The sequence below is a fragment of the Xyrauchen texanus genome, chromosome 20, assembly GCF_025860055.1.
Source record: "Xyrauchen texanus isolate HMW12.3.18 chromosome 20, RBS_HiC_50CHRs, whole genome shotgun sequence".
In the NCBI taxonomy this organism is placed as follows: Eukaryota; Metazoa; Chordata; class Actinopteri; order Cypriniformes; family Catostomidae; genus Xyrauchen; species Xyrauchen texanus.
The window spans coordinates 22,986,612-23,003,577 of record NC_068295.1 but is presented as its reverse complement, the minus strand read 5'-3'; the positions used below and the strand labels follow the sequence as shown (position 1 = coordinate 23,003,577).

General features: G+C 50.0%; 1 protein-coding gene across 1 annotated transcript; it reads left to right on the top strand.

Moving 5' to 3' along the window:
• The first annotated feature begins 733 nt into the window (after positions 1-733).
• il22ra2 (interleukin 22 receptor, alpha 2) lies at positions 734-16,911 on the top strand. Its single transcript, XM_052151564.1, has 6 exons — positions 734-798; positions 1,045-1,177; positions 1,391-1,569; positions 1,826-1,995; positions 14,940-15,110; positions 15,486-16,911. Exons 1-5 carry the CDS (start codon positions 735-737, stop codon positions 15,087-15,089), a joined length of 696 nt encoding a protein of 231 aa, XP_052007524.1. The 5' UTR covers position 734; the 3' UTR covers positions 15,090-15,110; positions 15,486-16,911.
• The last annotated feature ends 55 nt before the right edge of the window (positions 16,912-16,966 follow it).

Here is a 16,966-nt window from a genome sequence, read left to right as displayed (position 1 = left end):
TTCATGCAGGTCACAAATGACTATTCCTTTGCATCACAGCTTGTTACCTTTTATAGTACATGCATTTCTGTCTTTCTCAGAACAGCAATATGAGCTTGTGTGACAGCAGTAGTGTTCAAAGGTATATTTTAAAGAACAAACTTTTCCCTTAAATATAATATATAGCCAATCTTTTTGTTACAAGCAAATATATACTGTACAGTACATTCTGTGGTTACTGATTATGTACCGTATTCCTGAAATATTACTTGTGTGTGAATTCCAGTGTGAATTCCACAAGCAGAGGACAGAAAAAGAAATTAAAATAAATAAAGTTTAAAAATAAAATATTTTCTGAGACAGTTGAAATATTTTCTAGTTTATGGGTCTATTTTTCAGGGTTTAGGCCATCATTGTTCATATGTCAGATTCAGATCTTTGCTCATGATCTATTATCTAATATTACATATGCATTACAATCTACATTAATTTACTCTCCATACTTAAAAACATATTTGTGTTTAAGTATTTAGGCATCACAGTACAATAATGTAATAATATGTATAAAATGCGTACAGCAGAGAAGCAGGGTTACCCCTCATTAACACAGAATATTAAAGTCTATTACAAAATATTCAGAAATAAGTCAGAATATTCAATAAGAGTTTAAAATGTGACGTGTGGTGAGAAAAAGAGAAGTTAGCAAGGTTTAAATGTCTGGGGGATGAGCCAACCCATGTCTTTCATCTGCAAACATGTCTGGCCTATGTGGACCGCTTGTGCTTTTTTGTTTGATCACCGTTCTCTGTTGGGCAGATTGTAAGTTCACTCATTTTTCTCTTGTATTTCAATTATGGAGAAATTTTAAATTTTTTATGAACAGTTATTTAGGTTCAAATCAAGCTTTTTTAATCTTTCTTTTTTTTTGGAATTTATTTTAAGCAGATGAAAAATATCCAATCAACTATGTGCAAATCATCTAAAAAAAAATTATCATTTGCAGCCTGCATTTACATAATGAACCATCCATGTGCATATTTTATACAAAGTTCATTTGTTTTTAAGGTAGCCACACTCAACAGGATGATATGGCACCCCTTGAGGTGAAATTTCATTCTCTGGACTTCAGAAATGTCTTGCACTGGAAACACCCATATATGGCTGCTAACAGCCTGAAATATTTTGTGCAGTATAAAGTGTAAGCTTACATTTTTTTGAGTTCATGTCATTTTTATAAACAATTGCAATTCTGCAACCCCAGTCTTAATTAAGTTAGTAACCAAGATTAAAATAACTTGGTAATATCGCTATATCAGCACCTGATTCTAGTTTCTAGAAGTATCTGTCATATCATTGTACCCATGAAACTGTGCAGATATGTTCACATTGGTTGCTTCTCCTTATTTTTCAGATATGGAGACAAAGATTGGACAAACTCTGAACACTGTCAAGGCACCAAAATGCTCCAGTGTGACCTTAGTCAGGTGACATCAGATCCCAGAGAATGGTACTACGCCAGGGTCTGTTCCCTCTCCCCTAAAGGCCCCTCATCATGGGTCATTAGCCCCAGATTTCACCCTCTGTGGGAGAGTGAGTAACTACTCAATCATTTTAATTCTAATTTTACTTCAGAAATATTTTAATAAAAAATTCAGAAAAGCAGACATCGAAAATTATCCTTCATACACATATTTCCGTGTTACGGTTGAATTTGCTACAGAGGTGCCAGTCAGAGAGGAGGAATGATTACGCAAAGGAATTTGTGAAAGCCATAACAGAGAGAACAATAAATTATACTGTAGATTTCTGTGGATCTTGGAGACTAATAATTTCCTTTAAATCACAGCCAGTTTCAGCCCACCCCGGATAAAGCCGAGAGTGACAGGACAAGTCATTTCGGTCCAGATCAGACCTCCAAGAACTCCACTGCGAGGACAGAGGGGCAATAGGATACAAGTGACAAAACTGCAGAAACTGATATTCCGGATATACCTAATGCACAATGATGTAGAAGAGGTAAAAAAAAAAAAAAAAAAACGACCAAGCTGCCAAAATCCAATTGTCACATCTAGATGTGTCTTCATGTTTTGTTTTTATGTCTTTTATTTTGAAAAGTAGTTCCATGTCATGTGATTCCCTGTTTCCATGTCATGTGATCATCCTCTTTACCTCATGTTCATTGTGTCTGTTTCCCATTGGTTCATAGTCTTGTTATTGGTTCTGTCATGTCATTGGTTTATGCTCATTGTCTTGTTATCTTGTTTAGAGTTATGTTTGTTCATTGGTCAATGAATTTAAGTCTTATGTTCCCATTATATCAGTGTCAGGTATTGTGTTTATGTAATGGTCAAGTCAAGTCAAGTCAAGATTACTTCTATCCTGCCTTTATGTGCTTTTTGGAGCTTCAAGGTTTTGGACTCTGTTGACTTTGTAGATATTTCCTAGATATTTTTTTTCCTCTGTCCCACTTTACCAGTACTGCTTTAAAAAATGTTAGGGATTTGTTTAAAATGGGGTCTTCAAAGGTTCTACATCTCAGTTTTGAAAATGTCTTAACTTTTGCTTTTGACAAAGGCAGAAGACATCCTAAGCTTTCTTAATGTAAGGTTATGTGGCGTTTGGATCATAATTCAAAGTGTCAAGAAAATATCAGTTTCCAGTAGTGTCCCACTTTGACCATGTTCTCCCTAGTATATCAAAACTTGAACTAAAATGAATTCGAGATAATTTTTATTTGGAGTTATGAAAAATAATTTTATTTCTTTTTTTTCCAATAATTTCAGTTTTTGTTTTTATTTTAATGAACACATTTTATTTATTTTTTCGTTAACTATAATAACACTGTTATGGTCTTATATTTTTATCATACACCCACTAAGCACTTAGGAACACATGACCACCTACTTATTCATGTATTTATCTAATCAGCCAATCATGTGGCAGCAGCACACTGTATAAAATCCTGCGTATAGGGTCAGAAGCTTCAGTTAATGTTCACATCAACCATCAGAATGGGGAAAAATTTGATCTCAATGATTTCGACCATGGCATGATTGTTGGTGCCAGACGGGCTGGTTTGAGTATTTCTGTAACTGCTGATCTATCAGGATTTTCACACACAACATTCTCTAGAGTTTATTCAGAATGGTGCCAAAAACAAATAAATATACAGTGAACTGCAGCTCTGCAGACGGAAAAGACTTGTTGATGAGAGAGGTCAACGGAGAATGGCCAGAGTGGTTTGAGCTGACAGCAAGGCTACGGTAACTCAGATAACCACTCTGTACAATTGTAGTAAGCAGAATGAACAACACGCCGATCCATGAGGCAGATGAGCTACAACAGCAAAAACTTCATCGGGCATTTTATTAGGACAGTAGTGTTCCCCGTCAGTAGGGGTCTCTCTTGAGTGCCGAATATGCCTCTGAACTATGAAAAAAGGCCAATTAGAAGTTGTCAGACAGTATTTGCATACCCCGCCCCCGGACATACGGGTATTTAAGCGGGCAAATACGGTGAGTTCATTCAGATATTTTCTTCGGAGCCGATGGTAGTGCATGCAGTCTGCTGCGTGTCACACACACCAGTTCCTGCCTTTTCCTCTGATGCTCTGCATGCTGTTGGATTGACGGCGCATAACAGTGGCTTTCTCCTTCTTGTACGGCTGTGCATTGTTGCCCCTGGGCATTTTGACAGCTCAGACAACTCGAAAGAGTTATTTAAAAGAGTGATTTTCTTTAAAAGAGTAATTTTCTCTAAAAGAGCAAAACACAGCGGCGTTGAACGTCCTTTTCAGGACGCGTCTTTGTAAAGATGCCTTTCCGCCCCTGTGTTGTTCCTGGATGCGGTAGAGTGCTCTCTGCGTCAGACGGCCACAGGCGTTGTCTCGTGTGTCTGGGCAGCGATCACACCGAGGTTGTGTTTGTGGATGGTTCATGCTCTCACTGCGAGGGCATGACCATGGCAACGTTGCGGTTGCGGCTTGCTTTCAACAGAAAGAGCAACCCTCTCCACTCGTCACAGCGCCACTCGCTCATCCGCTCTCGCTACACTCAACGGAGGAGCGGCCCACAGGTACACGGCGATTCCCCAGGTGGATAGGGCGGATGCGCTCCACCTATGCCCCGGAAACCCTACCACCTGGTGGGGTCGCCCTGTGCTCCCCTCCAGGCCCTGTAGGACAACATCCTTGCTTACCGCGAAGGCCTACAGCACCGCTGGACAGGCCGCTTCCGCCCTGCACGCCATGGCCCTCCTGCAAGTCCACCAGGCCAAGGTGCTCAGAAACATGCACGGGGGTGGCCCTGATTCCGATGTGCTGCAGGAACTGCGCTCAGCGACCGACCTCACCCTTAGAGCTACGAAGGTCACAGCGCAGTCACTCAAGCAGGCGATGGCCACGCTCATGGTCCAGGAAAGTCATCTATGGTTGAACTTGGTCGAGATGCGCTCCTGAGACATCTGACCCAGAGTCCAAGACGTTAGCTCTGGAGGTGGTAAGACCGCTCCGTCCCCCGGTGGAGGGCCGGGAGGAGAATCTTATGTTATTTCATGTACCCACATTCTCAAAAACAGAGCTATTTCCTTTGTCTCTGGGTCACCTGGCCCGCAAATTCCGTTCTCACGGCACTTTGCTTCCAGATCTCAACAGTCCCAGCTTCCTGAACGCGGTACCTCCATCATGCTGGCTTGAACGGACAGTTCCCCTTCTGTCGCTCTCTCCACGTTGTGTCGGAGAAGCGACACTAGGGGTCTCTCTTGAGCGCCGATATTCACCTCTGATCTTATTGAAAAGGGCCAATGGGAGTTGGCAGTCAGTATTTGCATACCCGCCCCGGACATACGGGTATTTAAGCGGGGCAAATACGGAGTTCATTCAGAAAATTTCTTCGAGCCGATGGTCTGTCTGCAGTTTGCTGCGAAGTTACACGCCACTTAAACGTTCCTGTTTTCCTCTGACGATCTGCATGCTGTTGGATCTTGACGGCGCCAACAGCGGCTTTCTCCTTCTCAGTGCACGGCGTGCATTGTTGCCCCTGAGCGCTTCGACAGCACAGACACGCATACACACACACACTGTGTATTAAAAGAGTTTTTACTAAAAGAGTAATTTTCTCTAAAAGAGCAAACACAGCGGCGTTGAACGTCCTTTTAAGGACGCGTGTTTATCAAGATGCCTTTCCGCCCCTGTGTCGTTCCTGGATGCGGTAGAGTGCTCTCTGCTTCAGAAGGCCACAGGCGCTGTCTCGTGTGTTTAGGCCGCGATCACACCGAGGCGGCGTTTGTGGATGGTTTATGTTCTCACTGTGAGAACATGACCATGACCACGTTAGTGTCGCGGCTCGCTTCAACAGAAAGCAAGCCACCCCAGCTGCACCTCGCGATTGCTCCTTCTTCCCACGGGATTAAGGACGGTGCGGTTGGCGCTGGGGGCGATTTGGGGCGGCAGCGGTGCAGTTTCGCCGGGTAGCCCCCGCGAACCTCCCATTCCCGACACGCTCGCTGGTCTCCGCCCACGCCAGGGCGATAGCGGCTCGCCTCACGGCCCGGCTGTCTATCCTCCCGAGTCCGAAGCAGATGAGCTCGCCACTGCATCGGAGAGTGCGGTGTCTGATGCCGAGGACTCCCCTGGACTGCCGCCTTCGGGCCAGCTGAGGCCCAGGCTGAGGCCGACGCTCAGATGTCCGACATGCTTGCCCGGGCCGCCTTGAGCGTGGGGTTGGACTGGAACCCTCCATCCTCCCCACAGCCTTCTCGGTTGGATGATTGGTTCCTGGGGGCAGCGCCGCTCAGCGGCCTCGCATCCCCCGGTCCCTTTCTTCCCGGAGGTGCATGATGAGCTGACGCCTACGTGGAGAGCCCCGCTCTCCGCTCGTCTAGGTGCCACCTGCTCCACACTCTCCACCCTCGACGGCGGAGAGCGCCACGGGTACGACGCGATTCCTCAGGTTGATAGGGCAGTTGCGCACCATCTATGCCCCGGTAGCCCTACCTCCTGGCGGGGTCGCCCCGTACTCCCATCCAAGCCCTGTAGGACAACATCCTCACTTAACGCGAAGGCCTACACTACGGCTGGACGCACTGCCTCCGCCCTGCATGCGATGGCCCTCCTGCAAGTCCACCAGGCCAAAGCTCTCAGCAACATGCACGGGGGTGGACCTGATCCTGATGTGCTGCAGGAACTGCGCTCAGCGACCGACCTCGCCCTGAGAGCGACGAAGGCCACAGCGCAGGCACTCGGACAGACGATGGCCACCCTAGTGGTCCAGGAATGCCATCTTTGGCTGAAACCTGGTCGAGATGCGTGAGGCTGACAAAAACCGCTTCCTGGACGCACCTGTCTCCCAGATTGGCCTTTTCGGTGACACCGTCGAGGACTTCGCCCAACAGTTCTCCGCGGTGAAGAAGCAGACGGAGGCCATTTCGCACATCATGCCCCGCCGCAGACCTGCCGCCACGGGCCCTGCCCCGCCTGCCCGCCGAGGGCGCCCCCTGCAAGGAAACCAGCTCCTGCTCCGCCTCAACCCGGGCCCAGCTCTCAGCCCCAGCTGCCGAAGCACTCCGCAGGCGGCGCACACCCCTGTCTCACGAACCCCCTCCAGGACCCGGACGGCTCCCAAGCCGCTCCTGAGACAGCCGACCCAGAGCCAAGACGTTAGCTCCGGAGGTGGTAAGACCGCTCCGTCCCCGGTGGAGGGCCGGAGGAGAATCCTTTGTTTTTTCATTTGCCACACCCCTGACGGGGCTGTGGTACCCACATTCTCAATAAAAGAGCTATTTCCTTTGCCTCTGGGTCACCTGGCTCGCAAATGCCGCTTTCACGGCAATGTGCTTTCAGATCACAACAGTCCCGGTACACCGGACGCGGCGATCCCGCCTTCCGCCTGCCCACGACTGTCCCTCGGCCGGCCGGTTCAGACGAGTCCAGAGGACGCCAACATCAGACCTCCTCCTCAGTCAAGAACCCGCCCTGCCGGGCGCTGGAGCAAGGTAAGTGCTTTGAGTCTATTCTCAGCACCTCAACCTCAGGCCGCAACGAAGCCGCCTAACGCTGCATTACCTGTTCCGCCCGCCGGTACGTCCAAAATACTCGTCCCTTTGGTGCCCCTAGCGCAGAGCTGGGAAGCGTGGCTTTCGCTTCCCAACGCATCACGCTGGCTGCACCGACCATTCGACTCGGTTACGCAATTCAGTTTGCCCGCTCCCGCCCCTTCAGGGGCGCCCGCTTCCGCAGTACACGGCGAGCACGCCAGTTCCCTGCGCACGGAAATCGCGACCCTCTTAGCCAAGGGCGGTAGAGCCCGTCCCTCCAACCGAAATGAGGAAGGGTTTCTACAGCCCTTACTTCATTGTACCCAAGAAAGGCAGCGGCTTACTGACCAATCCTGGACTTGCGAAGTTTTCAATCAGTCCTTGTTAAAACTCCCGCTCAAAATGCTTACGCAGAGAAATATTCTGGCTGGCGCTCAGCATCTAGATTGGTTCGCAGCGGTGGACCTGAAGGACGCGTACTTCCACGCCTCAATTCTGCCACGACACCGACCCTTCCTACGGTTCGCGCTCGACGGCCAGGCGTTTCAGTACAAAGTCCTCCCCTTCGCCTGTCTCTGTCCCTCGCCTTCACGAAAGTCACAGAGGCCCTTGCCCCGCCACGAGTAGCCGGCATCCACATTTTCAACTACCTCGACGACTGGCTCATCCTAGCACACTCTCGAGAGTTACTATGCACACACAGAGACCAGGTGCTCCGCACCTCAGCCGCTTGGGGCTTCAGGTCAACTGGGAAAAGAGCAAGCTCACTCGGTTCAGAGCATCTCTTTCTCGGGTTGGAGTTAGACTCAGTCTCAATGACAGCACGCCTCACGAGCGAAGCGTGCTCAGTCGGTGCTGGACTGCCTCGCTTCCTTCAAGCCAGGCACAGTGGTCCCTCTAAAACTTTTCCAGAGGCTCCTGGGGCATATGGCGCCCTCCATGGCGGTCGCTCGCTGGGGTTGATGCATATGAGACCACTCCAGCACTGGCTCAGACTCGAGTCCCGAGACAAGCATGGCACCGCGGCACGCATCGGGTAAGGATCACCCCCGCCTGCCTCAAAACACTCCGACCCTGGACAGACCTCTGCTTTTTACGGGCAGGAGTGCCCCTGCAGCAGGTTTCCCGACGCGTCCTGGTCACAACCGACGCCTCCCGGTCTGGGTAGGGTGCCGTGTGCAGCGGGCACGCAGCAGCGGGCCGTTGGAAAGGGGCCCCGCTGCGTTGGCACATCAATTGCCTGGAGTTGCTGACCGTCCTTCTTGCTCTCAGGAAGTTCCTCCCATTAGTTCGGGACAAACATGTCCTCGTGAGATCGGACAGCACCACGGTGGTGGCGTACATAAATCGCCAAGGCGGCGACGCCTCGCCACATGTCACAACTCGCCCGCCGTCTCCTCCTATGGAGCCAGCAGTGACTCAAGTCGCTGCGTGCCACTCACATCCCCGGCAAGCTCAACGTCGTGAGCGGACACGCTATCACGACAACGCCTGCCTGGCGGGAGTGGAGGCTTCACCCCCAGTCGGTCCAGCTGATTTGGGAACGGTTTGGCAAGGCCCAGGTAGACCTGTTCGCGCCCAGGAAACCTCCCACTGCCCGCTCTGGTACGCCCTAACAGAGGCTCCCTCGACAGATGCGCTGGCACACAGCTGGCCCTCGGGCCGCGCAAGCACGCATTTCCCCAGTGAGCCTTCTTGCACCGGTGCTGTGCAAGGTCAGGGAGGACGAGGAGCAAGTCACGTTGGTGGCCCCCTACTGGCCCACTCGGACTTGGTTCTCGGAACTCAGGCTCCTCCCTGGCGAATTCCCCTGAGAAAGCACCTCCTCTCTCAGGGATGGGGCACGCTCTGGCACCCGCGCCCAGACCTCTGGAACCTCCACGTCTGGTCCCTGGACAGTTGTGAATACCATCAACCAAGCCAGAGCCCCCTCTACCAGGCACCTTTACGCCCTAAAGTGGCGCTTGTTCGCAGATTGGTGTTCTTCCCGAGTCGAAGACCCACAGAGATGCTGCGATTAGGGTCAGTGCTTCTGTTCCTACAGGAGAGGCTGGACAGGAGGCTGTCCCCGCCCACCCTCAAGGTGTATGTTGCCGCTATCGCCCCACCACGATCCTGTAGACGGCAAGTCTTTGGGTAAGCACCGACCTGATCCTCAGGTTCCTGAGAGGCTCGGAGGTTGAATCCCTCCCGGCCAGGCCTAGTTCCCTCCTGGGATTTCTCGGTAGTCTTGGCAGGACTCCAGAGACCTCCCTTCGAGCCGCTTGAATCAGTTGGACTCAGGGCCCTCTCTCTTAAGACGGCCCTGCTGATCGCGCTCGCCTCCATTAAGAGGGTCGGGGACCTGCAGGCGTTCTCTGTCAGCGACACTTGCCTGGAGTTCGGTCCGGCAGATACGTCTGTGATCCTAAGACCGCGACCGGGCTATGTGCCCAAGGTTCCTACCACACACTGGCTTATCACACCCAGGCCGTGCCCCTACCCTTGCGGGTCCGAGCTCACTCAACAAGGGGTGTTGCGTCCTCGTGGGCACTGGCCAAGGGCACCTCCCTAGCAGACATCTGTAGAGCCGCGGGTTGGGCAACACCCAACACCTTCGCGAGGTTTTACAACCTCCGCGTTGAGTCGGTTACGCCTCGTGTTTTCTCAGGTCCGAGCCCGTGAGAACTCGGTAACACGTAGACCGACCGGCCGGGTGGATCGCTTGCCTCAGCGCCCTTTCCTGACGTCAAGGTAAAGTAGTGCGCCTTCTTCCCAGGGCGCCCCACTCCGAGTCGGGACCCTGGTCGATTCCTCCCCAGCCCTCCGGGTCCACGGTTCAGCGGAGGAACTCGCCGACCCAAGCCACTGCGGGTACCCTGGTGGCTACCCCGTACTGGTATAGGGGCTCCACAGGTAAAATAAGAAGGCCTCCTGTTCGGACTCCCCCTGTGTGTAATTCCACGGTTCTGTCCCCTTACGAGCGGACCCCCGTGTCTCCCTTAGGCAGTTACAGCTGCCTCGGTCGCCGTGCTGTAGCAACTCCCCTTTTGAGGCTGGATCTACCACCGCGACCTTACTTTCCACACGAGCCCTAAGACGGCCGTGTGACGTGTCTACCACTTTTCCTCCCCAAGAAAAAGGGCAGGTGTGGTCTCCGCGAGGGTCTGGGTAAGACCCCTTCCCTATATGCGTGTAAGGGCCCCGGCCGTGATTGCTCTATGCGAGAAACATAGAGAGAAAAGAGGCCCAGCCAGGCTGGCCCGTTCCCATGTTGGCAAACATCGCATTGTTCCCCTCCCAGGGTAACTAGAAGTACTCCAATGTTCTTATGGGGCATTGGGGAAGGGTACGTGCAGCCAGGTACAGATGATGCGTGGCACTGGATGAAATCCCTGCCCGCCTCTGTATCGGCGGTCCACGTACAAGGTTCAGCGCATGGCAAGATTGGAATGGGTCCCCTAGTGTCGCTTCTCCGACACAACGTGGAGAGAGCAACAGAAGGGGAACGTTTGGTTACGTATGTAACCTCCGTTCCCCGAGGGAGGGAACGACACATTGTGTCTTTCCTCCACCATGTCGCTGAACCGAGCCACTGTTGTGGCCGGACCATTTCCGGCTCCTCAGAAAAATCCTGAATGAACTCCCGTATTTGCCCCGCTTAAATACCCGTATGTCCGGGGCGGGTATGCAAATACTGACTGCCAACTCCCATTGGCCCTTTTCAATAAGATCAGAGGTGAATATCGGCGCTCAAGAGAGACCCCTAGTGTCGCTTCTCCAACACAACGTGTCGTTCCCTCCCTCGGGGAACGGAGGTTACATACGTAACCAAACGTTCAGTTTTCCAGGCCCCCACCTCTCTTCGCGGGCGTCCGTTTTTCCGCAGTATACGGCAAACATGCCAATTCCCTGCGCACGGAAATCGCTATTCTTTCACTCAAAGACACGATAGAGCCTGTCCCTCCAACTGAAATTAAGAAGTGTCTCTACAGCTAATTTTCAACCAGCTCTGCTCAAACTCCCGTTCAAAATGCTCACGCAAAAACATATCCTGACTTGCGTCCGACATCTAGAATGGTTTGCAGGGGTAGACCTGAAGGACGCGTACTTTCACATCTCGATTCTGCCGTGACATCGACCCTTTCTACGGTTCGTGTTTGACGGCCAGGCATATCAGTACAAAGTCCTCCCTTGCCCTTGCCCCACTACCTCGATGACTGGCTCATCCTGGCCCCCTCGCGAGAGTTACTATGAGACCAGGTGCACAGGCACCTCAGCCGTTTGGGGCTACAGGTCAACCAGGAAAAGAGCAAGCTCACCCCGGTTCAGAGCATCTCTTTTCTCGGCATGGAGTTAGACTCAGTCTCAATGACAGCACGTCTCACCAATGAGCGTGCGCAGTCAGTGCTGAAATGCCTCACTTCCTTCAAGCCAGGCGCAATGGTCCCTTTAAAAGTTTTCCAAAGGCTCCTGGGGTATATGGCATCCTCCGTGGCGGTCGTGCCACTGGGGTTGTTGCATATGAGACCACTTCAGCACTGGCTTCAGACTCGAGACGAGCATGGCGCCACAGCACGCACCGTGTGATGATCACCACCGCCTGCCGCCAGACATTCAAACCCTGGACAGACCTCTGCTTTTTACGGGCAGGAGTGCCCTTGCAGCAGGTGTCCCGATGCGTCTTGGTCACGACCGACACCTCCAGTTCGGATTGGGGTGCCGTGTGGGCCCCACTGCACTGGCACATCAACTGCCTAGAGTTGTTGACTGTTTTCTTTGCCCTGAGGAAATTTCTCCCACTAGTTCGGGACAAACATGTCCCAGTCAGGTTAGACAGCACCGCGGTGGTAGCGTACATAAATCGCCAAGGCGGCGTACGCTCCCGCCACATGTCACGACTCGCCCGTCGTCTCCTCCTTTGGAGCCAGCAGCGACTCAGGTCACTGCGTGCCACTCACATCCCCGGCAACCTCAATGTGATAGTGGATGCGCTGTCATGACAACGCTTGCCCAGTGGAGAGTGGAGGCTTCACCCCCAGTCGGTCTAGCTGATTTGGGAACGGTTCGGCAAGGCCCAGGTAGACCTGTTTGCCTCCCGAGAAACCTCCCAAACCTCCAACTCCCCTCTGGTATGCCCGCGCAGAGGCTCCCCTCGGGGCAGACACACTGTTACACAGCTGGCCCATGGGGCTGCACAAGTACGCATTTCCCCCAGTGAGCCTTCTTGCACAGGTGCTGTGCAAGGTCAGGGAGGATGAGGAGCAAGTCACCCTAGTGGCTCCATACTGGCCCACTCAGACTTTGTTCTCGGACCTTACGCTTCTCGCGACAGCCCCTCCCTGGCGAATTCCCCTGAGGAATGACCTTCTTTCTCAGGGACGGGGCACGCTCTGGCATCCGCTCCCAGACCTCTGGAACCTCCACGTCTGGCCCTTGGATGGGACATGGACAATCTAGGCGGTCTACCACCTGCTGTCATAGACATGATTAACCAAGCCAGAGCCCTTTCCACCTGCCTGCCTTTCCCTTTACGCCCTAAAGTTGTGCCTGTTCGCGAATTGGTGGTGTTCTCGGGCTGAAGACCCACAGAGGTGTGCAGTTAGGTCAGTGCTTTTATTTCTTCAGGAGAGGTTGGAGGGGAGGCTGCCTTCCACCCTTAAGGTGTATGTCGCCGCCATCGCGGTTCACCACGATGCAGTAGACGGCAAGTCTCTGGGTAAGCACGACTTCATTATCAGCTTCCTAAAATGCACCCAGAGGTTAAAACCCTCCCGGCCAAGCCTGTTCCCCTCCTGGGATCTCTCAGTGGTCCTCATGGGCCTCCAGAGACCTCCCTTCGAGCCACTAGATTCAGCTGGACTCAGGGCCCTCTCAAAACGGCTGATCACGCTCGCCTCCATCAAGAGGGTCGGGGACCTGCAAGCGTTCTCTTTCAGCGTCACTTGCCTAGAGATCGGTCCAGCAGACACATATGTGATCCTAAAACCGTAGCCGGGCTACGTGCCCAAGGTTCCTACCACGCCCTTCAGAGACCAGGTAGTGAGCCTGCAAGCGCTGCCCCGGGAGGAGGCAGACCCAGCCCTTTCGTTGCTGTGTCCGGTACGTGCTTTGCATACCTATTTGGACCACACGCGGAGCTCCAGACGTTCTGAGCAGCTCTTTGTCTGCTTCGGGGGAGAAGCTCGCCCACTGGGTTGTCAATGCCATTTCACTGGCTTATCACACCCAGGCCGTGCCCCCCCCCCTTGCGGGTTCGAGCGCACTCAACCAGAAGTGTTGCGTCCTCGTGGGCACTGGCCAGGGGCACCTCCCTGGCAGACATTTGTAGAGCAGCGGGTTGGGCAACACCTAATACCTTTCCGAGATTTTACAATCTCCGGGTTGAGTCAGTATAGTCCCGTGTTCTCTCAGGTCCGAGCCTGTAGAACTCAGTAACATGCTGACGAACTGGCTGGGTGAATCGCTTGCACCTAGCGGCCTTTCCCTCAGCTGAGGTAAAACCGTGCGCCTGTTTCTCTCAGATCCCTGGATGATTCCTCCCTAGCCCTTGTGGGTCTGCAGTTCAGCGGAGGAACTTGCCGACCCAATCCACAGCGGGTACTTAATATACCCTGTACTGTAATAGGTGCTCCACAGGTCAAAGACTCCTACGTGTATTTTCCGTGGTAAATTATTTTCCCTTACAAATGTGGACCCGCGTTTTCCTTAGGCAGTCACCGGCTGCCCTCCGGTCACCGTGTTGTAGCAACTCCCCCCTCCTTGAGGCTGGATCTACCACCGCGCCACTTTCCACATGTCGCCTAAAGAGCCCATGTGACGTATTTACCACACTTACCTCCCCTTTCGGGAGGTGTGGTCTCCGCAGGGTCTTTTCCCCCTGAGAGAATAGGAAACTGGGTAAGACCCCCTTCCCTTGATGCATGTAAGGGCCGTGGCTGTGATTGCTCTATGCGAGAAACATAGAGAGAAAGGAGGCCCAGCCAGTCTTGGCCCATTCCCAGGTTGGCAAGCATCACATTGTTCCCCTCGTCAGGGTAACCAGAAGGAATCTGATGACTTTATGGGGCATTGGGTAAGGGTATGTGCAGCCTCATACAGCTGGTCGTGTTTGCACGTAAGAGTACCTGCCCGCTTCTGTATCAGCAGTTCACGTACACGGCTCAGTGCATGGCACGATTGAATTGGGACCCCTAGTGTCGCTTCTTCGACACAACATCAAAGTGAGCAACAGACGGGGAATGTCTAGGTTACGTATGTAACCTCAGTTCCCCGATGGAGGGAACGAGATGTTGTGTCCTCCCTGCCACGTCGCTGAGCCGAGCCACTGTTGTGGCTGGACCATTTCCGGCTCCTCAGAAAAATCCTTAATGAATTCACCGTATTTGCCCGCTTAAATACCCGTATGTCTGGGGGCGGGGTATGCAAATAGTGTCTGTCAACTTCTCATTGGCCTTTTTTCATAGTTCAGAGGCATATTTGGCACTCAAGAGAGACCCCTAATGTCGTTTCTTTGACACAACATCTCGTTCTCTCCATCGGGGAACTGAGGTTACATACGTAACCTAGACGTTTCATAGTGTATATTTATTATGTATATTATGTAAGAGTACAGAGTTTCGAAGAGACAAATGGAAGGGCTTGTGCCTTTTTTTGACAGTTACGAACCATAATTTGTTACTTGCTGGTTGGTTGTAGGTGGTACTAGGAGGAGGGACATTCTCACTCTAGAGTGCATCTGATTTGACGAAAATCTGTGTAGTGCAGCATGAGTCAGCATGATTTTTCTCTATTTTCCAGGAAATTTGAATGTTTGCTGCAAGTGAATTTTGGCAAAGTTTAGAAGTACGCTAGCCAGTGGCGTAGCTAGGGCATTCTAATCCTCAAATACAATATAGGCTACCTCTATTTACACCCTGGAGTCACCATTACCATTTTTTTTCAAACAGGAAGTCCTTGAAACCGATAGTTGTTCAAAGGAGCTTGTGATCCAGGGACTGCGTCCCAAAACCACCTACTGCCTCCAGGCTGTGACCGTTATTCCTCTCAAAGGCCACAAGAGCTTACGGAGTTCGCCAACCTGTATCAGCACTCATTGAGGGACAGGGAGTCTCCCACAGGTGAGCCTTATGTAACATTTGATATTGTTTCATTGGTATGGGGAACACCTGAGATGAGCTCATGGTGTCGATGACAAGTTCCCCATGTTGTGCTTCTCCAAGTTGCTTCCCAGGCATTGATGGTTGGACAGACACAATGAGCTTAGACAAGCTAGTTGTCATCTGAGACAGAAATTGCACCCTTGAAACACTCTAATATCAAGTTCCAACTACCTTAGACTAAAATTAGAGTGATTGTGAACTTTCTGAGAATGTAGAGACTTCTTTTGTATTCTCCATCTCAATATTCAAGATGTACCTGTATTTTTAGAACATTCAGTTTATTTCCGGTTTCGACAGTAGCGATTGTAACAATGTTTTTTTATCTGCCTGCAGGGAGAAGATGCTCCTGGACCATTGTTAAACACATACACACGCACTACATATTCAAATGTCTGCAAATTCTCACAAAAGTCATATGTACTACAAGACGAAACATTTTTAATTCAGTCATTATTTGACCCTCTTGTTCCAAATTCATGACTTTCTTCCTAGGAAAAAGAAAGATGTTAGACAAACTGAAGTTAGGTTGACTATACTTTTGAAGTTAACGACTACTAAAAATAAATGCATGAACAAATGCATTTTTTTTAAGGCAGAAAACTGAAAACTGCTCCAACATACCAAATGTACAACAAATGTAAAAGAGATACAGCACATGACAGAAGAATAAAGCTGAAAAAATCATGAAAGAAAATTGTAAGAAAACCAAAACTTAAATGTTGTATAAAGGATTTATTGGTCATTTGTGTACAGTAAAATAGTAGAATTTGATATAAATGCAATGCTTGTGGGCTCAGCCCTTTTTTCTTTGAGCCCTCCTGGAGCAAATTACCAGTTTGGTGAAACATCACCAGTCTATCTCTGAATAGAACAGCTTTAAACATTAAATTGGTCACATGGTTAAAACATTGAATAAAAACAGTTCTACACAGCGTAGACACTAAAAAGCTAAAACTATTAGCAGTGCATGTGTACCATGTAACAATTTTTCTAATCCTTCTTGCACTCCACACAGAAACCATGTTCCCCAAGACAGTATGGGCAACTTCAACTTTGGTGAACACAAAATCTTCTGTTATTATTTCCAAACTTCACAGAAGATTTTCTGTCTTTCACCGTCCAAATGAAACGGCTTAAAATTGTTGGTCTCTGTAGTTTTCCCATTTCAGGAGAAATGATTGTGCTTATACAATAACACCAGATGAATCCTTCATAAACAGGCATCATATTATTATTCATCTAAAAAGTAATGATTATTGCAAGACATAAAAAGAGGCACCACAATGTCTCTTGAGTCCATTGAGTCCTAATGTGCAGTTGTATATCTAAACTAGCAAAACATTAATCCAGTCCTGGGATAAAACATAGTTTCAATACCTTAAGATAACAGCATAAATGTAATGAGCAACCATCTTTACATGATTCAAAATTAAAACTCCAGTGCTACACTTTAACAAAATTTGTTCTTCGAAACACATCACCACACAATGGTTGTTGCTGAACAGGAGAAAATGCTGGTCCGTGTGAAAACCTGACATTTTATGAAAAGCACATGTATACTATAATTGTATAATTATAGTAAATTACAGTAGATAATTACTTGTACTGACTAGAAAAGATATTTTCAATACTGTATATGGATAGTCATTTCTCAAATATCTATTCCAACAAAGAACTCTAATACTTTTCCACCTGACACCATATAACCTCAAAGTAACTTTTCATTTGTTTAATTAAGCTTTTTTTTTTTTTTTTTAAATCACTCTTCACATCTTGAAAACATTCAAAAGGATTAATTCTTTAGGAGGATCTTT